This window comes from Sparus aurata, chromosome 10, assembly GCF_900880675.1.
Source record: "Sparus aurata chromosome 10, fSpaAur1.1, whole genome shotgun sequence".
Taxonomy (NCBI): domain Eukaryota; kingdom Metazoa; phylum Chordata; class Actinopteri; order Spariformes; family Sparidae; genus Sparus; species Sparus aurata.
The window spans coordinates 16,262,221-16,288,757 of NC_044196.1; the positions used below are offsets into that span (position 1 = coordinate 16,262,221).

Below are 26,537 nucleotides of genomic sequence, written 5' to 3' on the forward strand. Positions count from 1 at the left end.
AGGCTCAGTATCAGGACCGGTTCTGTTTCCACTAACACTAGATCACGAGGCTCTGCAGTCACATCACATGGATTCTCTGACCACTGTTCTGCTGACGACACCAACTGTTCCTTTCTTTCCCCACATCCTCCTCCAACAGCCACGTTGTGACGCTCATCTCTGAATGTCTGCAGACATCTCTGCTGCTCAGCTGCTCATCACCTCAAACTCAGCCTGAGTAAACCTGAACTCCTCTTCATCCCGGTGACAGACTGCCCTCACATGGACCTGTCAGTCACTGTCCAGGACGTCACGGTATCGCCTTTATTGACGGCGAGGAACCTGGGCGTAATCCTCGATGACTGACTGTCCTGCACCCCCAACATCACTGCTGTGGCCGGATCCTGCAGATTTACCCTCTACAACATCTGCAGGAACCCGGACTTTCCTCAAAGGAGACAACACAACTCCTGGTCCAAGCGCTGGCCATCTCCCGCCTGGACTACAGTAACTCCCTCTTGGTTGGACTCTCAGCCTCTGTGACCGTTTAAGTGTATCCAGAACACTGTGGCACCTCGTTTACAATCTTCCCAAATTCTCCCATGTGACCCGCCTCCTCCGTGACCTCCACTGACTTCCTGTTGCGGCCCACATCTGATTCCAGACGATGGTGCTGGTCTTCAAGGCTGTCAACAGAACTGCCCCCGTCTACCTCCAAACCCTGGTCAGACCACACGGCCCAGAGAGAGCATTGCACTGTTCTACATCAGCGGGCCGGCTGATGTAGACTTCACTCAGACTTCACATCGACCCCACAGAGCATAACTCCCCCCCAACAATTGTATCCACTCGTATGTTCGCACTTCTATCACAGCATTTACAGACTTAAAGTGTCTTTGATAAATAGCAGCCTCAGAGACCACATCACAACCTGATCCCAGACCAGATTTACACCTTTATCAACGTGAAGTCTTCACTGAGCTCGACCACATGCTGACACGTGGAGGGAGGAGAGGATCTGGTGAGCTGTGACGACTTTGTTCAAACTGTTCATACAGAATCAGACTGTGTCTCTGAGCAGCTGCAGACGCTGAGATGAGGGAACGTCCTGACTCTGAGTGAAGTTTACTTTCTCAGCTCGTTTCTGTCCCAACACAATCTCACATTGATCTGAACGTTATCAAAGATCTTCACATCATCTGACTGAATGTTCACTGAACAGCTTTGGATTTCTAACATCACACTGACATTGTACTGAAACAACAAGGATCAATAATCAAATCATTCATTTCAGCCTCCCAAAAATATAAAAACGTAAAAAATGTCATTTTCAACCTGCTGAATGACACGATGAACAAGGTAAGATAATGATTGAACAGTTCATCAAAGCACAGATCAGTGAATCAATATGACCATTGATCAGTAACCAATCAGAAACGTTTAGTGAACTCACTGAGGAGGTAGGTGGTCCGTGGAGAAGGCAGCGAGCCTGTGGAGCTCCGCAGGCCGAGGAGGAGGACGAGGAGGACTGACGGAGACATGATGGAGGATGAAGACTGAGATGTGTTTCCTCCGACTGTCAGCACTCAAAGACGGTGAAGAAACACAGAGGCCAAAGATTTACCGCTTCCTCTTTGCTGGTTTGAGGTCTGCGGCGAGGGGGGGGGGGGGGGAGCAAGAGGAGGAGGAGGAGGAGGAGGAGGAGTAGGAGGGCTGAAAGCATCTCTGAACATCATCGTCTGTGCCGATCAGCCAGTCGTCACCCAGAGACATGAGACCTGCAGGTAGTCGTTGGAGGAGACGAGTTTTAAAGTTTGTTGTGTGTATCGCTCTGATCCACTTCATCGTGTCTCACTTCCTATATCTCTCCGGGCTCATGTTTCACTCTCTGGCACACGAACAAACCACTGAGCTGAACACTGACACAAGGAGGAAGTCGAGTTAAAACCCTCAGCTGCTCCGTCTTCATTTCGTGATGAAGATCAGACTGAGCTGCAGAGAGGAAACTGACCGACAGGCCCAACAGCAGCCGTGTGCAGGTCCAGTCCTCATGTAATATAAAGACAGGTGAAGTGTCCTCTGACAACAAGAATGTGATGACTGCAACATACTTCCGTTTAAGTGTGAGGCTGAGACGAGGGAGGAGCAAGAGGATGAAAAGGTGGAGGTGGAGGAGGAGGAAGAAGAGGAGGAAGAGGCAATGGAGGCTGACACTTCCCGATGGAGAACCAAACATGGGAAACTCCTGTGGTTTCCCACACATAAAGAGTCTCTGCCGTTCTTTCCCCCTCCTATCTTGACTGCAGGGCCGACGTACTACGCACCTGCCAGAATGTGCAGCACTGAGACTGCATTTGACCTTTTTTTTAACTGAGGACATCCTGCAGCTAATTCTGCACTTCACAACCTGCAGGGGAGGAGGTCAGTGCATGAATGGATAGATTTGATTGAAGAGGAGTTGCAGGCCTACCTGGGACTGCTGATATTGGCAGGCATGTTCAGGTCACAGCACGAGTCAACCAATGAGACAATGAGACGGGACGGGCAATTTTTGTTGCAACAATGTCCCAGAAGATTTTTTTGCAGATCAGACGTGTGGTTCGATGACAGACTGTCCTGCCCTGACCGCTGCACGAGAGACAAGCTGGCCCTGATCAAGGACCTGTGGAGCAGATGGAGCATCCACCTCCCTGAGCTGTTTAACCCAGGGAGGGACATATGCATTGATGAACAGCTGGTCCCTTTTAGGTGCCGCTGTTCATTCAGACAGTATATGCCCTCCAAACCTGCAAAGTATGGGTCGAAGATTTGGGCTCTCTGTGACGTGCAGACCACGTATGCTTGGAGGCTCCAAGTGTATATACAGGGAAGTCTGCCTCAACATGTAGAGAGCACAACCAAGGGATGTGGGTGGTACTTCAACTCACTGATGAGCTTGAGGGCCACACAGTCACCACTCACAATTTTTTTTTACATCTTTTCCTCTCACTGACGAGTTACACTAGAGGAGGATGGCCATGGTGGGGATACTTAGGTCCAATAAGCCTGAGCTCCCCCCGCAGCTGCTCAACATCAGACACAGAGAGGTGCTTTACTCTGTGTTTGCATCCACGCGCAACAGGACTGCTGTTTCTTATGTCCTGAAGAAAGGCAAGAATGTTCTTGTCCTGAGCTCAAGACATCGAGAGCCAGAAGTCCAGGAATCTGGAAAATGAAAACCTCAGATCATCCTGGATTACAACAGATGCAAAGGGGCTGTGGACCACCTAGACCAAAAATAATAATGTATCAAAATCAGTGTTGTTATCAATTATGGACCTAGTCAAGACTTTAATGAGCTCATCCTAAATATTCCACTTTGCACTTTATTTTTGGAAAATATTCACATTTTGTGTTTTTCCCATTGAGAAAATCAGGTGTTTTAAGACAAAAAGGGCATAAAAACATTTTAAAAAAAATTTAAATTAAAAAATATAAAAAACTTTGTATCTATGGTTAGGTTTGAAGTTGTTGAAAAGATTTGATGCGGTGAAAGTGAAAAAAAATATTTATATATGACATTTTTACTACAATTTAATGAGGGACCATATTGGGTCCCAAGGTTAAAACTTGTAAGTTTGTTGAAATAACTCTCATTGCGCCAAAAATAATTATACATCAAAATCAATGTTGTTATCAATTATTGACCTAGTCAAGGCTGTAATAACCTCATCCTGAATATTCCACTTTGCACTTTATTTTTGGAAAATATTCATATTTTGTGTTTTTCTCATTGATAGAATCTGGTGTTTTTATGACAAAAAGGGCATAAAAACATTAGAAAAATAATAAATATTAAAAAAAAAACATCAAAATCAATGTTGTTATCAATTATTGACATAGTCAAGGCTCTAATAACCTCATCCTGAGTATTCCACTTTGAACCTTATTTTTTGGAAATATTCAAATTTTCTGTTTTTCTCATTGAGAAAAATCTTTTTATGATAAAAAGGGCATATAAACATAAAAAACATAACAAAATCATAAAAACTTTATATCTATGGTTAGATCTGAAGTTGTTGAAAAGATTTGATGCGGTGAAAGTGAAAAAAATGTTTTTATATACGACATTTTTATTACACTTTTATAAGGGACCATTTTGGGGCCCAAGGTTAAACTTGTACGTTGATTTTAAAGGTGCCTCAATGGTTAACTAAATGCACAACTGGGGGGAACTATGACGCATTTTAAATGTCTGACAGCCCATCACTCACATTTTAGTCCTGTCCTTTGTCGTAGAAAACAAATCATTTCCTCATAGTTTTTATCTCGACAGTTTTATTCTTATCACGTCATCCCATTTTTTAACGCAATAAACACTGGTGTGAAGGATTTCGGAGACAAAAAATGATGATCTGTAGTTCAGTAAAAAAAAAAAAAAGATCAGATCAGATTACTTTTCCTCTTACCGATCCACTAGGATCGACTTTTACGCACGACAGCATCCATTTTCACCTTTTGTAAAACAGAAACAAAACATGACTGAGAAAGATTACTTACCGTCCATGTTTTCAGATGTGAAGTGTCCGTCAGCTCAAAGTGAAAGTAAGAAGAAAGGGAAGTGTAAACTTCGCCCTGTAACAGGCCTATAGACAAACAAATGTCTGCTTAAACTGTATTATGGTACTTGGCTGGCAGGACTTTTACATGAATGTCTTAACGATGCTATCCAGCTGCTGCTTCTATGAGAGTGATTTGTCTCTCTATCAGAGGCAGTCTTTGTCAAACCAAGCACAGCTCCTGCTTCACATCCACCTGTTAACCATGCAGTAGGTTGTTTTATCAGCCCGTCGCTTTTGTCTTCATCACTGCGTCATAAAAGTGACAACATATTGTAGAACCACAACCCGAGGACACAGCTCATTTCAGCTCTCACGCTTTAAACTTCCACTTTTTGTCTCAGCTCCTGTAATTTGCAGAATGTTTGGAGTACGGTGCTCAAATTTTGACACAAAGTACCCTAGTTTGTCTATTACAAAAAGCAATGTTGTTCACTTCTCCAACTACATCACATAATTCATTATTTGATGTCAAATGCAAGGAGTGCCATTGTTACAACCTACCCCACTACCAAGGTGTGTTGTAACACAACCTGGGTTCAATTGTAACAGTAAGATTGAATAACTAAAAACTGAGACCACACCACAAAATATGCATCTATATAGGTTTACTGTGTATGTGCCAACACTAAAGCAGTAGGAGTAAAAGGAGTAGGATAGAGAAAATATATGAATTGTGATTCAGGGATGTTGTAACATTTTCTTATAAGGTGTTACAATCATCCCCACCCCTGTCAGCTATTGTTTAGCTAGCTGTATCAGCATGGTTGTTTGAAATTAGCATAGATGAAATGACTCATATTTTACCTAAGAACCTACTCTTTAAACTAAGACAAGTTACCTAATTCAAACAGCAACAGTATCAGTACTACTCAAAATATAGACTTGGTCCAAAAAATTACTTTGTTACCTGAAAATGTATGTTTTGCCTCTAAAATCTGCACACTTTGTCTCACAGCCATGCAAATTCACATGCAGTATCAGGGAGGGAGGGGTTATACATGAAATTGATGAGATGACTCTTATGTTATCCCTTATTGGTGAAAGTGATGCTGTTACAACTATCCCTTTGTTTCAACCATCCCCGGTCTCCCCTATTGGTTCACCAACTTTATTCACTCAAATGACATTCTCTTAAAAAGATTCAACTGATATTAGACAGCTGAAGTAATAAAAACACAGTAGTAAACACATTTATTCCCAATTAAAAAATAACTTCTGCTGTTCCAGTGTGTTGACTTCATTATATTTAAACACAAATTCAAGCTGAACTTATTTTTGTAAAATCCCACTTTTTTCCGTGCACATTCCACACAGGTCACATTTGAATTTAAAAATGAACAAAAGAATGAAAAATAAAAATGAAGATTCAGTCTTCATCTACTCTTCATCTTTGCTGATGGAAAGTCGGGTGAAGTCTTTGTAGTCCACAGAACTGAATGCTGTTTATTGATGTAAAACAGTGGGAAGATGATAAAGGCGGTGAGGCAGAGGAGGGCGGTGCAGCAGGTGATTATGATGGGAAATTGGTCCAGGACACCGGGGTTGAGGCCTGAAGGCCGCACTGCTCCATCAGCAGGATTACGACAGGTCTGGAGGGGAAAGTGGCTTCTAAAGTCCAGCGAGGATTAAAATGAGTCACTGAACGTGTGATCTTGTGTCAGACTTGGTTCACTCTGGACTAGCTTTTTTTTTTTTAGACTGTGTAATAAAGGATCATTATAGTCATATAGTCTGAACAGCCTGTGATGAAGAAGTTGTCCAGCGCCCAGTCTTAACCGAAGGCTTGACATATGGTGTCATATCATTTTGTTCATTTAATCATTAATCAGTGGTTCATCCCTGACTGGCAGGCCCGGGCTCAAACTAAAGTTGTGTAAAGACTGAAGAATGTGTGAGGAGGCTCAGTTTGGTGGTTCAGTTCATAACTCCAGGCTGTGAACGGCTTGATATTGATGCCCTCTGGTGTCCAAACTGTGCTGGTTTTCAGTTCAGCTCCAGTTCATTTTTAAATATGCAACACAAAATAACTAATGACCAACTTACATTTTACAATCTGTAGAACATTTGTGACCCTCTAGACCCCTGATACACATCAGCTCTGTCTATATAACCTTTATTGAACCAGGTCTACTCCAGTATCAGAAGCCCATTTTATTTTCAGTTTCTGTGCCAGTAGCTCCACCTGCTGTTGGAAGATACTCGTGTCTTTGCAGCATATAATGGCATGATAAGAAATAAACTACCTTTACAGAGGAAAGGGGGTGGAGAGACCTGCTGAAGAGCAACAGGGGAGGTTTGATGCACTCTGGGAGGAGGAGGTGGCTTCTTCTTACACATGTTAATAATTATATTTGCTTCCACGGGATATATTGAGGTGGCAAAATGTAGTCCCCCTTCAAAATTGTATCAAAACATGCAGAAATAAAACATTTTAAAACTGTATTTCTGGTCATTGCCACAGTAATCCGGTGGTTGACCCAAAAATGAAAATTCAGTAATGACCTTCTCACCCACATATTGAAGTCCTGAGAACTGAGGGAGAATTTCTTTTTTTTCTTTGGTGCTCCATTTTCTAAGTTCGATTTCTTTTTCATCTGTTGAGAGGAGCAAAAAAATAAACAAACAAAAAACACAGCTTGTCTCTATGTTCAGATACAATGAAGTCAACACACTGGAACACAGGTGAACAGCAGAAGAGAAGTTATCTTTTTTAGGGCGAATAAATGTGTGTGAAAATGTGAATGAAGACAAATCACTCCTGTAGAAGCAGCAGCTGGTTAGCTTTAGTTAAAACATTCATGTAAAAGTGATCTCATGGTTTTTGCAGATTTGATAAATATCTTTTTCTGCCATAGTGACGCATTTGGAAATCGTGCCAGCCAAGTACCAAATAAGGTTTAAGGTGACATGTGTTTGTCTATGGGCGTGTTACAGGGCAGGGAGAAGTTTACACTTCACGTTCTTCTTACTTTCACTTTGACCCGACAGAAACTTCTCATCTGAAAACATGGACGGTAAGTAATCTTTCTCAGTCATGTTTTGTTTCTTTTTAACAAAAGGTGTAAATGGATGCTGTCCAAAGTAAAAGTTGATCCTAGTGGATCGGTAAGAGGTAAAGTAGAGCAGGTTAAATCTGATCTGACCTTTTCTTTACTGAACTCCAGAACATCGAGCAACAAAAACAACAACAACAACAGCTGCCCTGCAGGACCATAAAGTGAACATGGGCCACAAATCCACTGTTACGCAGTGTAGTGTCACCACAATCCTTCACACCAGTGTTCACGGCGTTAACTTAAACAACAATGGCAAACGATCATCAACTATTTTCCATGACTAAGAAGAGAGGTGACTGAGCAAAGAATAGATCTGTCACGATAAAAACTATGAGGAAATGATTATGTTTTCAACGACGGCAAAGGACGCGACTTATAGGCTATGTGAGTGATGGGCTGTCGGACATTTAAAATGCGTGATATTTTCCCCCAGTTGTGCACTTAGTTCATCTGTTAAAATGTAATGTTTCCCTGTTCCCGACCCTGAACACAGATCTCAGTGTTAGTCACCGAGCACTGCAGGCTGATTTATGGACCGTCGATAAATTACCCCACAGTTTTTTTGCTTTAGACAAAAACAATGTTTCTTCATGCTGACTGGATGATAAAAAACTATAATACTAAACTGATTTCATGTAGCACACTTATTTTTTTGTTATATATTTATTTTGCAGAAATGGCTTGTTTTTTTTGTTAGCCTCCATGTCGTGTGACCCAGTGACTCCAAATCAATTCCAAATTGTATTAGTGAATGGGACAAATAAGTGATACTTGTTTTGTCACATGTTACTGCTTCTTCTATTGTATATGAGTATTTAGTATATGATAGTGTGACAAAAGCAAAGTAAACCTATAATGCTGTTAAAATAGAATAAACAACAGTTCAACACACTGAACAAGTGTCAGCAGCAGACCAGAAGTTTATTTTTTAAGTAGGAGGAAATGTATTAAGTGTGTCTGAGACATGTCGTAACAAAATGTATCTTTACCTTTAATCTTACTCAAAAACATCTGCTGCACAGATAGACAAATCTTTCATTGTGGCATTTTAAGGAAGTTGTTGTTGTTAAACATGGCTGGGATATTATTGTTGCCCTTTAAGCGTAATGTTAAGTTATTTATGGATGATGAAGAAGGAAAAACTTGAACAACATCAGCATTGTGATGGCAAAAGGATATATTGTGAAAACACAATGTATATGTGTGTGTGTGTGTGTGTGTGTGTGTGTGTGTGTGTGTGTGTATGACTTAACTTACCATTTAGAATCAGAGCAGCCAAAACTGTGCAATGAGGGTTTTCATGGTATTGAATGGAACCTTTAATATATAAAAACAATGAAAAATCAAATATACAGTATTATTGATGGACATTATTCTTTTTCAGTGTCAAACACAAGGAGAATTGTCATCTTGGGAGAAACTGGAGCCGGGAGAAGCAGCCTGGCTAACACCATATTTGGAGAAAAGCTCTTTAATGTCAACCACACTTTCAGCTCTGAAACAACCAAATGTCGAGCAGAAACCAGATCTGTCAATGGAAGAAGCGTCACTCTGGTCGACACTCCTGGTTTCTTTGACACAGACAGATCTGAGGAGGAGCTGAAGCCTGAGATAGTGAGCTGTATCACAGAGTGTCCTCCTGGGCCTCATGCTTTTCTCATTGTGCTCAAAGTGGGTGTATTCACAGATCAGGAGCAGGTTGGAATAAACATAATAGAAGAATACTTTTCTGATGACATCTTTAAATATGCAACAGCTGTCTTCACTCATGGTGACCAGCTCCCTGAGGGACAGACAATTGAGAAATTTGTCCACAATAATAGGTTTCTGAGTGACCTGGTGAAGAAGTGTGGAGGACGGTGCCACGTTGTTGACAACAAATACTGGAGAGAAAAACCAAAGAATGAATACAGGAGCAACCAGTTCCAGGTGGAGCAGCTGCTCAAGACGATTGACAAGATTGTGATGGAAAACAATGGAGGCTGCTACACCAATGAGATGCTGCTCAGAAAGCGGGCTAACAGCAGAGTATTTAGGAGGCTTTTGATCAGATTGGTAGTCATTGGAATAGGCGCATTGTTAGGTGCTGTTGGTGTCACAGGAACTTCTGGATTTCCAGTCGTTCAGCAAAGTTGTAGTTGCAGTAGGAGCTGTGATAGGAGGTGTTACAGGATATTTTGTATGTAAAGGAGCAGACACACCACAGGTAACTGCGGTTGTCAAGAATGAAGAATGAAGAATCAGTTTGGTATGAAGCAAATTCATCACAGCTGAAGTTTAACCATCGTTGAAACCTGTAATGAGCTGTGAGATGTGAGAGAGCTGGAGAGAATTCTTCATGAACAATCTCTGATCAGATTTAAATCTTTAACCATTGATATGATTATGTTGATTCAGATGTTGTATGTTATAGGTTGTACTTTTTTGAGCAACAAACTTTTATTTGCTTGTTCCTGTTTCACAAACTAACCACAGCACTGAGCTGTCATTTCTTTAAACTCTAATCACAAAGATCAAACATTTTTAACAATATTCATAGAAAAGAACTTTAAAGATATTGTAATCAAACCAGAGTACGGTGTCAGTTGTATTTCTGTCTCCGTTAAAACATTAAACTGTGTTTCCTCTTGCAAACACTGACCAGAGTGATGTATGTACATAATATCTGTGACATGCTTTTGATGCTACTGCAGAACTTGTGGTTCCTTTGGGAATAAAATGTATCATTTACATATGAGCAGTCAATAAAACCCTATGAAAAACTTATTTAATATATTCTTTCTTGGTAAGGTAATTAATTTATGAATGGTGCAGCAGGATAATTAAAACAATTTCATAGAAACAACATGTTTATTTTGAATATTTATAAAGCATTCCAACAGTCTTAAAGAGTAGTAGTCTGAGAGTATACAGCCACACTCAAGGATGAAATTTTGATTTCAGAGGTGGGGGGGACACAAGTATTTTTAATAAAACTCCAACTCTTTCAGTTCACTGTGTTTTCTAGTTGTTCTTCTAGTTTTCTATTGCTACTTTTAAGTGTACTGTTCCCTTTTTTGGTTTGACTGGTTGTGAAGCATGTGGCAAAACATGATCACCCAATTTTGTCTTTCACCTTGTTAGTCAACTTCACTCCAACTCAGCACCACCAATTTTATACTTGTTTTTGGACTATATGGTAAACAGACCTCATTTTATAGAGGAAAAAACGTAGTTTCACAATTCTCATGAGTTTGATGTATAAAATTACATTTGTAATCCGAGGTTTTATTGTATTTTTCCCTAAATCTTTCATGTTTGGTGTTTTTTTTAAACAGTTGCAGCCTTTCAACATAAAAATAATACATGAAAATAAGTGTATCTATTTGACATTAAATATAAGCTTTTTTTAATATTTGCATTGTTGAGGCTCTACAGTTATAATAATAATCATCATCATCATCATAATAATAATCATAATAATATTACATTTTATTTATCAGCAATAAAAGCAAAAAAGTTTCAATAAAACTCGAAGACACTTTGATTATTGAGAGCTTTGTAATTGATGAGGAGGATCTTGAAGTGGATATGCTGCTTTATTGGGAGCCAGTGAAGGTGTTGCAGGATGGGTGTAACGTATTTCTTTGAGTACCGTAAATTACAAAATAATAGCCGGGTTTCAATTATGCGCAGGGTCCCCTTTAAACGCCGGGTGCAGGTGTATATTTTCATATTTTTTGTCTAATTTTTTTATTTTTTTCAATCAAGGAAGAAGATGCTGCAAGTTTTTCTTCTTCACCTTTTTCACGTGTTGTGCTTGCTTTCTGTCAGTCACTATCACATTGATGATCGCCATGGCTCCGGTGCAGCAAAACAATAAAAAGTACGACTTGAAATTTAAAATTTCTTTGTAAAATATGCTGAGGAAAACTCAGGAGAAGCAGCCGCTAGACGTTTCTCTGTCAACCCCAAGAGAGTGAGAGATTGGTGAAAAAATAAAACTGAGCATCAGCGTCTGTCCGAAGAGGACAGCAACAGGGCCAGTCTGCCGCAAGTGCTGGTTGGCTGAATCGTTTCCTCTGCCACAACAACTTCACTTGCAGAAGACGCACAACTATTGAATTAAACGCCTGTCCCAAACTGCCCCCCTGTTCCCTAATAAACGCCTGGTCTGTTGAGTGATTGAAACAAATAAACGCCCCGGCTATTATTTGGTAATTTACATCCTGGCTGCGCCTAATTACCAAGCACACATACACACACCCGCAATCACGTACGCACATACTCACATGGACACCGATTCAAACGTTAATGTAAATGAAACCTCTGATATTACAATCTTTCTCGCGGATGTGATCCAGCCAGAACAAACGCCCAACTTACAATGGCAGATTAATAAGGACTTCTGGGCAACTAGCAGACTGGTGTGCTAGCAAGATGGAGCGACAGCGGGGACAGCCAATCACACAAGAAATGGCAGAGCCAATCGAGGAGCTTGTGGGCGGGTCTAGACTCAGGGAAACGGGCTTCAGCTTGAGCAGCCGTTTTCTGCTTGGTCCTAGTGCTTGACGTGTCTCTGTTAAATAAAGCGTAATTGGTTTTTGGACGGTAAAAACTGCAGGGGACCAAAACGGCCTTTTGAAAAAGTGCAAAAGTTGACTCAAAAATGTAAAGAAGTCATTATCTACTCTCCCCCGTTGTCCATGGAAAGTCGGGTGAAGTTTTTGTAGTTCACAAAACATTTCTGGAGCTTCACAGCAAAACGGCATTGTAACATTCTCCTCAACAACTGAAGTAGACGGGGACTTGTTTGAAAACTTAACGCTACAGAAAACAAAATTGAGATTTGGATGATGCCTGGTGAGCTGTATGGAGCCATTTCATGTTTTGGTTATTCTTTTGGTGTGTTTTAGAGGGGCAATACGTAAAACATTGAATGAACTTAAATTCTCAACAACAGAATGTGAAGAAATAGCTGCCTGGAAATTATGACGTCTATTTAAAGCTGCAGAGATGTCCATTGAAGCTAGCATGTGAACCAGTTAGCCCTGGTCCGCTCTAGTCCAAAAACCTACTAGCGGTGTAAACACTCCCCTTAGCAGTCTGAACCGCTATGTAGCGGCAGCTATATTTACCAGCAGTCAGCGGTAACTCAAGTGATATTCCGCCTCCTATTAGTCTGGAGGAGGTCCATTCTTACATATTGCACCTTTAATGTTTTCAAACAAGTCCCGATGTACTTCAGCTGTTCTTGAATGAATGCTGCAACGCTGTTTTGCTGTGAAGCTCCGGAAATGTTTAGCGGACTACAAAACTTCACCCAACTTTCCATCAGCATCGGGGTAAAAGGATATTGACTGAATCTTCCTTTGTGGGTGAACTGTTCCTTTAAAGGCTGCACATCTCCAGGCATTTTAAATATACCTGCATACTGTAAGTGAGGTTTTTTCAAGGGCTTTCCTTGCATCAACATGACATTTGCATTTCAGCATTTTACAATTAGACACCTAAAGCGAAGAATCATGTATTTTTTTGTCAGGATTTCAACAGCTGCTACACTTTCCTGCAAAGTCACTCAAGCTCGCATCCACTCAGCGTGCCTCCTTTTTTTCATCTCAGGCAGTGACAAACACCAGTCTAGCAGTATAGACCAGGTCAGCGAGGTAAGGCAGGAAGTTGAGGGCAGTATTGTAGTGTGTGCACCGTTTGTCAAACTGGAAGACTGGCCAGATGATGGTCGCGCTCAGGTACATGATAACCACCAGGAGCCCGTAAGCTGACAGGAACTTGGAGAAGGGGATGGGCAGACAGCCGGTGCACTCACCCACACACAGCACCACCACGGCCATGGAGAGGATGAAGCAGATGCAGTAAAACAGTGTCACAGTATTCTTCTAAACAACTTAAGCAGACAGTCATTTACACCCTTGATGCAAGGTCGAACTGTTGTGTGCTAATGCTTATAACGTAGTAGTTACAGCGAAAACTTTGGCTTTAATGAAAGGTGTAAACTACGTCTTTTCAAATCCCCCAATAGGACCTTACTTCACAGAAACTTTGATTGGTAGTCGATGGTGAGACACAAATCATTTTTTGATCCCATTTGAATTGTACCATGGACGGCGCATATGACGTTAGTACATTTAAAAGAAAAAATTCCAAATTAAGAGAGTTGCAATTTGTTGTAAATTAAGTAAAATACAGTATCTGTTGTGATGATGTAATTCTTAAGATCAACAACCTAATGGTCAGGATTACACGCATTTGGTGGCATGCACATACAAATCATAACAATGTTCAGTCAGTGTGTGGAGTGTGAGTGGCCAGTGTGGCAAGAAAACAATCTGAAATATCCAAACAATTAATGCATATGCTTAAAATGCTGAACAAATATTTATCGTTCTAAAATGATAATTGCTACTGACTTTGGTGTAATCACCTGACATTTTCACTAAACACCATCATAAGGTCAATATGTTGTTTTGTTTATAACCAAACTAATGACATTCAACCAGTGGGGGGGGTCAGTCGCCCCCACTCATGGCCCAATTGTTGAAAAACGCGCGCTAAAGTGCCGTCTTGGTTTGCAAAACACACTAAACTGCTCCCTTGGGTGGCAAAAACACGCGCCCTCTTTGGAACCAAAACATGCGCTACAGTGCCCTCTTGGGAGCCAAAGCGCATGCTAAAGTGCCCTTCTTTTGCCTCTGCCCTTCAAACAGTCTGTGCAAACCACTACATTCAACCAATGACATCAGCCTTGACCGCATTTTGTGTTTTGTGCTAATTATCATTGTGCTAACATGCTAACTTGATAAACATTACAAACACTAATCATCCGCATGTTAGTGTGGCTGTAGACTCTTAGTCTTGTATCACTGTTTAGATCTTTGGAAGCTTTTGGAAAAATGTAAAAAAAAATATGTTAGGAATCTCTATGAAATTGTTTTAATTAACCCACTGCACCATTCATACAGTAATTACCTTATGGAGTGAAAACATCTTAAATACGTTTTTCATACTGATTTATTGACTGTTCATATGTGATGATACATTGTAATACAAATGGAACCACAACTTTTGAGAGACACTGTTTAGAGTTAAGACAAGAAGTACAACCTATGACATGTTACATATGAATAAAGATCCTCAGCTCAGTGGTTAAATATAGTTTTGAAAAACGTTTGTCTTCTGGGAGATGAAGCTTTTCTTATGATTTTGTTTGTTGTTTGTTATTTTTCTCCCCTTTCCTCAAGAGTCACAGTTCATTAGAGGTTTAACTGTATTTTCACTTGGACAGGAATATTTCCTCACTAAAATCATTTGTTAATTCCAAGACAGATGGATCATCTTTTTTGACGGCCTCTGCTGCCCTCTCTACTGCCTCTCATGGTGTGTCTGCTCCCTCAGCTGCAACAAATCCTTTAACTCCTCCTATCTCTGCTCCAGCACCTCCAGATGACTTTGCACAGCTGATCTTTCCTGCAGCTAATGCTGCTGTTCTGCCAACTGCTACTCCTCCTAGTTGCTCCAAAATGTTTTTGCAGCAGATGCTACGGTTTTTACTAATGATACCACATTATTTACACCTATGACACTTAATCCACCCATCACTACTAAACCAAGAAAGCTCCTAACAACACCTGCTGCTTAGATCCAAAACGTATATACTCACTTAGCCTTCTTTGTGATCTCTTTCTCTGTCATGTTTCGAGGTAACCGTTGAAATCTGGAAACCTTATTTTCTTCTAAAAACAGCTTGTTTATTCACTTATGGTAATGAAAATATTAGTACAAAATAGTTTGTAATATTAACTTATTAATATTGTATTGTAATACTGTCCTCTCTAAAACTACACACTGCCCCTTTAAATGTTTTAAAAACACTAATTCCATTTAGATATCATAATAAATGTCCTTCATCTTTCCCAGACGGGTTATGATTAACCAAAGGAATAATTACAATTTAGAGTTCATGAAGTTATCATTCGTCGTCTGCAGAACTTATTGTAGATGGCACAACATAAAAGAGAGGCTGAAAAGAAAAGTTCAACACACAGCTGCAGTTGGATCACAAGCAGAAAAAAGCCAAAGCTCATCAAGAAAAAAAATCAACTGATGGAAACAAAAACATTATTCAGGATCTTGACAGTGTAAAAGAATTAGTTACAGTTTGAGATTATTAATCACTTTCGTCTTATGATAAAAGTAATCACATGAGAGTCTGATAATGTCATGATTCATAATTAATGTCTTCAGACTGTCTCGACTCATTATTACATTTCATCTACAATAGTTTCTCAGATATATACTAATTATTTACCCTGTATTTCTAAAACAATAATCCCACTGATACCCAACACACAGCTCATTGTTTCCTAGTCCACCAGCTGCTCCACTCTGTTTACTGTCGATGCTTCATTGTGTGATTCTATCTGCTGCAAACCCTGATTGGCTCCAGACAGCGCTCGCTGCCTTCTGCACGGCCTCCAATGTCGTCTCTGCTCTTTCAGCTGCAGCATATCCTGTCTGACCTCCCTTTACTCCACTTTCTAAAGCTGCATATGCTACTGTCGCTCTTCGGAAGAACTCTGTAAGGTCCTGAACACTTCTAACATTTGATGTAGCCAGCTCTGCCAGACCAAGCAAAGCGCCTAACAATGCACCTGTTGCAACACCTGCTGATCTGATCAAAAAGTTGTCAATAAAACTCTTTTTAGCCTCATTTACAACCTCCTCCTGTGACAAGTTTCCTGCTGACTGTCTCACGTGCTCCTCCTCTCTCTCCACTGCTCTTTTCACTGCTTGCAGCATCTCATTGGTGTAGCAGCGTCCTTGGTTTGCCTCAGTCATCTTGTCCAGTGTGTTGAGCAGCTCCTCCACCTGGAACCGGTTACTTCTGTAGTCGTCTTCTTCATTGTGCTTCCAGTATCTATTATCAACGACGTGGCACCGGCCTCCACACTTCTCTACCAGATCACGCAGATTTTTATTCTGGCTGACAAAGTTCTCAATCGTCTCTCCTTCAGGCAGCTGGTCACCGTGAGTGAAGACGATCACTGCATATTTTAGTGCATCTTCAGAGAAGTTTTCTTGTATTTTCTTGATGACTTCCTGCTCATGCTCTGTGAATCTCTCCACTTTGAGCACAATGAGAAAAGCATGAGGCCCAGGAGCACACTCTGTGATACACCTCACCATCTCAGGCTTCAGCTCCTCCTCAGATCTGTGTGTGTCGAAGAAACCAGGAGTGTCGATAAGAGTGATTCTTCTTCCATTGACAGATCTGGTGTTTGCTTGACATTTGGTTGTGCCAGAGCTGAGAGTGTGGTAGATCTTGAACTCATCTTCTCCAAATATGGTGTTAGCCAGGCTGCTTTTCCCAGCTCCAGTTTTTCCCAAGATGACAATTCTCCTCGTGTTTAACACTGAAAGAAAATAATAGCCATTAACAATATTTTACATCTGTGTTTCGATGATTTTCATGTGTAAGGAGATACACATGCTCAACAAGATAAATCACGAAAGTTTTTCTTGGTCAAAAATCGCAGCTAAGAAAATTCCTGGTACAATGTGATCATGATACACTACAATACTTTTAACAGTTATGACTACTACTACTACGTCTACTACTACTACTACTACTACTACTACTACCAATAATAATAATAATAATAATAATAATAATAATAATAATAATAATAATAATAATAATAATAATAATAACAACAACAACAACAACAACAACAATAATAATAATAATAACAATAATAATAACAATAATAACAATAATAACAATAATGATAATAATAATAATAATATCAATAACAATGATAATGATGTCACTTTTTACTTGAGCTCCTTCTATAGTGAAATAAAGGACATTTATGTTTTTGTCAGCTAAAGGTTTGAGTCAAGAATTTGAGCAACTAAGCCAAGGAAGGTGGGTATGAACCAATCTGTGTATTTGAGCAGTATAATTGCACCCTCTGCTGTTCAAACAGAACAATACAGTGACAAGGAGAGCAAGTACACTGCATTCATACTGATTTCCTGTGATGCATCCATGAACTTTTCAAGCAAAATAACATGAGAGGTTGGTAGATATAGTTACAGTCCCCATAAAAGGGGACGAGATACAATTAGTGGTGCGTCACTCATACAAACAAACCAAACACTGTATAGCGCTGACTAAAGGCTGAAACACTAAATGCTGGTTAGTAGCTATAACAGAAAAATAGGCCTGCTGCCCGTGGTGAATGACGGACCGCTTGAAGTGTAATGTACCAGCAAAAATAACAAAAGAAATGAGATAAAGAAAATAAGCGGAATCAACTACACAAAACCATATTAATGATGTGAGAGAGGCAGCGAGGCAGTTCAAAATTAAACAAAAACTAAATGAAGAGTTACTGTCCCAAACAATTCCCCAAGGCCAAAAACAATAGTAATCCAGGAACAAAAACGTCAGCCACAGAGATTACAAACTGACACTCAGGGACAAAGTAGCTGAAATATGCCCCACTCACGCTCCTACTGTAGAGCCCCTATGGTGACAACAAATATTATTGCCTATTAACATGTGGCCAGGCATTGTTAAGGGGTGGGAACGAGATGTGGCGAGATGGTTCTCAGCTTCGGAGTGATATCAGTGTTGGGTAACTGGCATCCCGCGGGCCGCAAGTGGCCCTGCCAGTAGCAACCATGCCTGTGAGCCCAGGGAGGGAAGCAGAAGAGAGACTATGGAGCTTATTCCGCCACTATGAGCAAATTCATGAAACGAAAACAACCATTTAGTTTTCTACACACCACATGATAATATCACAGCGCACACTATGGCTGAACCTAACAGCAGCGATAGTCCAGTCTGAGGAAAGGGAGACGGTCCCCAACAGGGTGATCTACAAAATCACACGTAACTGGTTTTAAAAAACCACTACCTGCCTTTATTAGATGCCTGCATGAAATGATTGACCATTGATCACAAGGTAGAAGAGAGGCAAAACAATACAGGCCCACTTAATCTTTATCTTTATCTGGTTTTACCAAACTAATAACATTCAACTGATGACATCAGCTTAAACTTCACTTTGTGTTTTGTGCTAATTATCTTCCTGCTAACATGCTGAACTGATAAACATTACACACACTGACCATCAGCATGTTTCACTCTTCAGATCTTTAAAATCATATATGAACATTTCAAATGAACATGTTAGGGTTTTCTATGAAATTGTTTTGATTATCCCAAGGCACCATTCATAAATTGATTACCTTACCAAGTGAAAAAAATGCTTAAATATGTTTTTCATAGGTTTCTATTGACTGTTCATATGTGATGATACATTTTAGTCCCAGGTGAACCACAACTTTTACAGCAAGGGAGAGGAAACACTGATCAATGTTTTAATGGAGACAGAAATACAGCTGACATCATACACTGGTTTGATTCAAATGTCGTTAAAGGTCTTTTCTGTGAGTGCCATTAAAAATGTTTGTGAAAAATGAAAAAACACCTTGCCACCCTCCTGATGAACCAAGAGCTGTTTCTTAGTACGATAATTTCCGGACTATAAGACGCTACTTTTTTTCACACGGTTTGAACCCTGCGGCCTAAACAGTGATGTGGCTAATCTATAGATTTTTACGGGCTAACGGCCTCCAGGGGGCGCTCTGGCAGGAAGTGCGAGAGCGAGACAGACAGGTGGAAGCGATAATGCGGCGAGGACGACGCTAGTTTGATTGTGTTTTGAACAGTCATTTTGCGCATCATGCACAAAAATAGGAAATAGAGCTGCTGCATGTCAGCTTGGCATCAATGGTTATTTTTTTTACCAGCCGTGTTACTGCCGTTTTACTTTCGTTTTACTGCCGTGTTACAGGCACTCTTCGGAAAATAGCATTTATCTAATCAAAAAGTAAAACCTGCGGCTTATAGACACATGCGGCCTATGTATTTTTTCTTTTAAAATTATTTGGTGCAGCTTATATACAGGTGCGCTCAATGGTCCGGAAATTACAGTACTTCTGGTCGCAATTTTTTACGACGATTGTTGCGTCATCTCCAAATCTCCTCCATCTGTAGTTACCTCCACTCCGCCCTGATCATCGCACTTATCTGGGGGCACGAATGGTCCAGAAAAGTCATCCTCATCCACACAGACAACCTCACCGCCGTCGGCATCATCAACAAAGCCGCTCACAAGACACGCTTCGATTCAACCTCAAACAGATCAAGACCCACCACTTCAGCCTCTCTCATCCCATCTTCTTCTTCCGACTAAACTCATACCTAAGCCCTTACGAACCCATCCTATCGTACGCACACCAGAGACAAGTCCTCACATAACCCAGTAATACCTTTTGGGGGATGATGAAGCCATGCCAACCAAGGTGTGCACCCATCGAGTCATACCACAATTCTGAGTCTCAACCCCCCTGGTTCCTAGACAGTCCAGCCAATCTCTTCCCCAATCAAAGACGTTTTTTGGTAACTTGACTCGGCATTAGGGGGCGCTGTGGAGTCCCCTGGCCACACCCACACCCAATCATGTTGTATCATAAACATTTTCACCAGATGTGATGTGTGCGCAGAGTTTGGTGGGTTTTGGAGTATGTTTAGGCCACCAAACATGCGCTTCTTCTTGGAGACAAACACTTTGAACTAGAAGCAATATGGTCCTCGCACTGATGGCGAGGGGCCTAATAAAAGATACACAAAGGAAAAACTTTGTAAGTTGCAAAGTAAACTACTGATGACACAATGATCTTCATCTTCAATCATCTTCTCCAAACAAGCAGAAGAACCAGAGAGCTATACTGAGGGGAGCTGAGCTGGAACAAGGTGTGCACTGGCTAGAGGTGGAGACCCTTTCATTCCTGTTAGAGCTGCACACAGAGCATGCACACTGGAGAATGTTAAGGCTTAATCACACTTGTGATTCTCGCACACAATCTTTGGCAGACAGACACAAGCTTGCAGAGAGCAAACAAGCCCAACAACAACCAGGTTTATGACATGCAACGATCAGCACTGCCTAAAAATGAGAATCTGCCTACACCTTTCTTTATCAAGTGAAATGGATAGAATCAACTGATTTACTGGAATTATTTTTGGAAATGATTTGATACAAAACAGCTGCTCATTGAATGTCTGAATTACTGTCTATGTTTTTGAAAGTAAGGTACATGTGGAGCGACAATTAGTGACAAGACTGTTGGTGTGTATGTGAATGTGTTTCCTGTGTCCTCTCTGAGTTTGGCTTTCACTTCCTGAACATACAACGTGCGTAGAAAAGCACCCTGCAGACTACGTGTTTACACGCACGTCCATTCTGCATTTCTCTCGACCACCACTGAACAGAAACACTCCATCACGTTTTCTCTGTTTGTTGATAATCTGTTTGAGGAAAACACAGAATGTTGGACTTCTTATCTAATCTGCTGCAGATTTTGCTGATTTATGTCACATATCGTTCATGAAACACAACAGATAAGTCAGCAGACTCTAAAATGTAACAGCCCCCCTGCTTTAGGTTGTTCTTATAATCCCCCAGCTGTTTTTCAACTACTAGTTCTGGACTCTTCCCAGTTAATTCCCAGTCTTTTAATAGAGTATGCGACAGCTGACATTTAGTTTTGATAGCTGTCATTTGTATTTATCTCTTCTTCAGATGTCCCTTACATGCAGACAACAGTCCAAGGCCACATCCAAACGCTGGTTTGCCCCTTTATGAAAACTCACAGACAAATTGCACTCTTGTCAATTATCTCAAGTGACGATACCCAGCAAAACAAATCTATGTTCCACGTGTCACTGTGAGACAACACACAAGTCTTTCAAGCAAAACACACCCACTCAAATCTGAACGGAGGCAACTTAAGCAAAAGGCCGCTTTTTGTGCTTGGGGTCTCCAGTCTGTGAACGGCTTGATGTTGATGCCCTCTGTTGTCCAAACTGTGCTGGTTTTCAGTTCAGCTCCAGTTCATTTTCAATAACTACCCCTGAAACACATCAGCTCTGTGAATATAACCTTAATTTCCTGCTAGCCCCAATGTTGATTTAATGGTGTATTTATTCATTTAATTATGGCACTTTTAGTCCTCCATACATACATACATACATATATATATATGAATATGTAGAGACATATATAAAATTGAACAACTGTAAAATTATGTTAGTTTTTTTTTTTCTTTCAAGAACCAACCGATGAATGTTTTTCCTTCTTTATCATCCATCAAATCACTTAACATTATGGTTAAAGGGCAACAATAATATCACAGCCATGTTTAACAACAACAACTTCCTTACAATGCCATAATGAAAGATTTGTCTACCTGTGCAGCAGATGTTTTTAAGTAAACAATAGATTAAAGGTAATGACACATTTTGTCACGACATGTCTCAGATACACTTAATACATTTCTTCCTACTTAAAAAATAAACTTCTGTTCTGCTGCTGACACGTGTTCAGTGTGTTGACTTTCTTATTTCATTTCAACAGCATTACAGGTTTATTTTGCTTTTGTCACACTATCGTGTCAAATCCAACTTTAGATGGTTCAAATTACAATGAATGAAAAAAAAAATGAAAAATAAAACAAACAAAACAAGCCATTGTCTTATATAACACAAAATAAGCGTGCTACATGAAATCAGTTCAGTATTATTATTCTTTTTTTATTATAATTTTCACTGGTATCATACAGTTATTAAGAAACATTGTTTTTGTCTAAAGCAAACAAACAGTAGGGTAATTTATCGACGGTCCCTAAGTCAGTCTGCAGCGCTGGGTGTCTACTGAGTGAACGTCTATCGAAGGTCACAAAACTCACGTCACCTCGGTAGTAGACACTCTTTGATGTTGTGATCGAAGAAATGTGAAACAAAGTAAACTATAACTCACAATAACAACATACAAACAAACAGTGTCTCACACACAGATCTGTGTTCAGAGTCGGGAACCGGGAATCATTACATTTGAATAGATGAACTAAATGCACAACTGGGGGGAAATATGACGCATTTTAATGTCCGACAGCCCATCACTCACATTTTAGTCGCGTCCTTCGTCGCTGAAAAAAAAAATCATTTCCTCATAGTTTTTATCGTGACAGTGACAGATTTATTCTTGGCTCGTCATCTCTCTTCTTAGTCATGGAAGAAAGTTGACGAACGTTTTTCATCGTTGTTTTAATTGGCGCAATGAACACTGATGTGAAGGATTGTGGTGACACTACACTGCGTAACAGTGGATTTGTGGCCCGTGTTCACTTCTCGGTGTTGCAGGGTAGCTGCTGTTGTTGTCAACATGGCCGCGGTTTTGCTCGATGTTCTGGAGTTCATTAAATCCATTAGGATCGACTTTTACGCACGACAGCATCCATTTACACCTTTTGTAAAACAGAAATAAAACATGACTGAGAACTATTACTTACCGTCCATGTTGTCAGATGTCAAGTGTCTGTCGGCTCAAAGTGAAAGTAAGAAGAAACTGAAGTGTAAACTTCTCCCTGCCCTCTCACACGCCTATGGACAAAACAAATGTCATCTTAAACCTTATTTGGTACTTGGCTGGCAGGATTTCCAAATGCATCACTATGGCAGAAAAAAATATTTATAACATCTGCAAAAACCATGAGATCACTTTTACATGAATGCTATCGGTAATAAAACTTGACAGCTCTGGTCTGAGTGGCAGGAGTGACAGTGGTGAGTGTAAACGTCCAGGGTTGCTTATAGAGGCTTGTTTCAATGAGTTAGGTGAACAGAAATTTGGGAGATCTGTGAGAAAAAGCCACCTCCTCCTCCCAGAGTGCATTACACCTGTGGAGATCCCTCCACTGTTGCTCTTCAGCAGGTCTCTCCAACACTTTTCCTCTGTCAAGGCAGTTTTACCTTATCACGCAGCATCATAGGTAGAGAAGTATGGAGGACTAAAAGTGCCATAATTAAATGAATAAATACGCCATTAAATACTTGTTTGATTGTGTCATTCATTCATTTAATGTGTCATTAATTATTTAAATTGGAATTATGTGTCATTAAACGTTAAAATAACAATTCATTGAAAACATATATAATTATTTCACTGTTTAATTAGTTATTTCATGGTCCTGTGTTGCAGTGCTTCATGAATTTATTTGATGTCAAACTCGCCCATCAGTCAGTGGGTCAGTCTAATGTGAAGTTAGTCTAAGCCATTGCTTTGGTTGGAAGTCTTGAAACTGAAAGAAGAAGAAGAAGTCTTTCAAAACATCAATGTTGATGGAGGATCCCCATGAACTTTCTAGTGTGGGCAAGTTTTTGACATTTTTGTCCTGCACCTTGCAGGCTGTATCAACATTGGGGCCAGCATGGGACCTAACCTTCCACTTGATTTTTAGCGGTTGCCAATAAAGTTTTGTTTGATTGTATCAATCCATTATCTGGAATCAATTTGCCTTGGCTTGATGTGCAGGGTAACCAATCAGGTGTTAGGATCTGCCCACTGACTTTGATGGGTTAGCTTGACAGATAAAATAAATTCATGAAGTGCTGCAAGACAGGACCATTAAATAATTAATTAAATAGTGAAATAATTCTATATGTTTTTTTGGATAATGAGTTGGTATTTTAATGAATTAATGACAGATTTAATTAATTAATGACACATTTCATTAATTATTTAATGGTGTATTTATTCATTTAATTATGGCACTTTTAGTTATCCATATATGTGTATGTGTGTGTGAACTTACATTTTAGAATCAGAGCAGCCCAAAATGTCCAATGAGGGCTTTGATGGTATTGAATGGAATCTTTTAATACATGAAAACAACAAAAACTCAAATATACAGATTTATTGATGGACATTAGTCTTTTTCAGTGTCGAACACAATGAGAATTGTCATCTTGGGAGAAACTGGAGAAGCAGCCTGGCTAACACCATATTTGGAGAGAACCTCTTTAAGGTCAACCACACTTTTAGCTCTGAAACAACCAAATATCAGTCAGAAACCAGATCTGTCAATGGAAGAAGCATCACTCTGATCGACACTCCTGGTCTCTTTGACACAGACAGATCTGAGGAGGAGATGAAGCCTGAGATAGTGAGGTGTATCACAAAGTGTGCTCCTGGGCCTCATGCTTTTCTCATTGTGCTCAAAGTGGACATATTCACAGATCAGGAGCAGGTTGGAATGAACAAAATACAAGAATACTTTTCTGATGACGTCTTTAAATATGCCACAGTTGTCTTCACTCATGGTGACCAGTTCCCTGAGGGAGAGACAATTGGGGACTTTTACGGCAACAGTAAGATTTTGAGTGACCTGGTAAAGAAGTGTGGAGGACGGTGCCACGTCGTTGACAATAAATACTGGAGGGAAAAACTAAAGTATAAATACAGGAGCAACCAGTTCCAGGTGGAGGAGCTGCTCAAGACGATAGACAAGATGGTGACAGAAAACAATGGAGGCTGCTACACCAATGAGATGCTGCTCAGAAAGCAGACTAAGAGCAGAGTATTTAGGAGGCTTTTGATCAGATTGGTAGTCATTATGTCAATAGTTAATAGGCGCATTTTTAGGAGGTGCTGTTGGTGTCGCAGTAACTTCTGGATTTCCGGTGTCATTCAGCACAGTTGCAGTTGTTGTAGTAGAAGCCATGATAGGAAGTGTTACAGCATATTTAATAGGTAAATGAGCAGACACACCACAGGAAGCTGCGGTTGTCAAGTATGGAGGACCAAACCTAATGCATAAATGCATAAATAAATACATAAATAAATAAATAAATGCATAAATAAATAAATAAATGTATAAATAAATAAATGCATAAATAAATAAATGCTGAAATAAATGTATAAATAAATAAATAAATAAACGTATAAATAAAAGAATAAATGCACTTTTATTTATTTCTACATTTCTGTTCTCCTACATTTATTTATTTCTGTATTTCTGTGCACCTACATTTATTTATTTCTGTATTTCTGTGCACCTACATTTATTTATTTCTGTATTTCTGTTCACCTACATTTATTTATTTCTGTATTTCTGTGTCCATATGTAAGTGAGGAGGTAGGAGGTCCTAACCTCAGTCAAGAGCATGATTGGTCAAATCGGAAAAAACATTCTGCTCATCACTCCAAGTCATGTATATGTGTGTTCGTTTTGATGTGGCTTGAACACTTCTACCCACACGGAGATGCCGGGGCTACGACTAGCAAACCACTGTTAGACGAGCGCTACAGAGCACAAATCGTCCAAAAGTGCATGTTGTCGGTCTCATATCTTTGTCGTGAATCTCTGTACTCTCAACCAACTCATGGGTGGCACAGTATTAAGCATTTGTTCACGACAAGCGGCGTGGAGACCCCGGTTAGCTCTTATGTTAGCTGCTCGCTGTAGCGCAGCGTCCAGGTTACCTTGTGACGCCGGTTACCATCGGGTATTTTTCATTCAGCACTTTTGGACGATTTGTGCTCTGTAGCGCTCGTCTGGAACACACATATACATGGACACATGGATACTTGGACCAATGAGCAGAATGTTTTTCCTGGTTAGCGGACATGGCTGAGGACCCCTCTCTCTCCAGACGGGATTCTCAAACCACACCACCAGCACACCTGGGACCCTCACAAGTTAAAATGAATGCCAGTCAAATTTCACAACTAAACCAGAGCTACATGAACAAATGTCAACAACTGCAGCTGACAGTTATCTGAGCGGGCTTTCTGGTAGCCAGCCACATTCCTGTGTACAGTGTACAGGACTCAGCACCACTAGTAAGACAGAAGTAGTAGACCCTCATCAAGCACACTCCTGTAACCAATCATGCTCTTGACTGAGGTTAGGACCTCCTACCTCCTCATTTACATATGGACACAGAAATACAGAAATAAATAAATGTAGGTGAACAGAAATGTAGAAA

General features: G+C 40.2%; 2 protein-coding genes across 3 annotated transcripts in view; one reads left to right on the forward strand and one right to left on the reverse strand.

Moving 5' to 3' along the window:
• The first annotated feature begins 646 nt into the window (after positions 1-646).
• LOC115589399 (GTPase IMAP family member 1-like) lies at positions 647-10,402 on the forward strand. Its single transcript, XM_030430241.1, has 4 exons — positions 647-703; positions 2,102-2,292; positions 2,566-2,727; positions 8,992-10,402. Exons 1-4 carry the CDS (start codon positions 647-649, stop codon positions 9,821-9,823), a joined length of 1,242 nt encoding a protein of 413 aa, XP_030286101.1. The 3' UTR covers positions 9,824-10,402.
• Positions 10,403-14,626: 4,224 nt separating this feature from the next.
• Positions 14,627-26,537, reverse strand: part of LOC115590499 (GTPase IMAP family member 7-like) — a 28,554-nt gene continuing 16,643 nt past the window's right edge. Inside the window, exons 1-3 of one of the 2 annotated variants that reach the window (XM_030431880.1) lie at positions 23,275-23,492; positions 23,060-23,150; positions 14,627-17,046 (exon numbers count right to left, since the gene is read on the reverse strand). In XM_030431880.1, coding sequence (XP_030287740.1) covers positions 16,037-17,046; positions 23,060-23,066 — 1,017 coding nt within the window. In that variant the 5' untranslated portion in view covers positions 23,067-23,150; positions 23,275-23,492 and the 3' untranslated portion in view covers positions 14,627-16,036. Of the gene's footprint in view, positions 17,047-23,059; positions 23,151-23,274; positions 23,493-26,537 lie in introns of those variants that run through there. The other variant, XM_030431881.1, reaches the window with a different exon arrangement.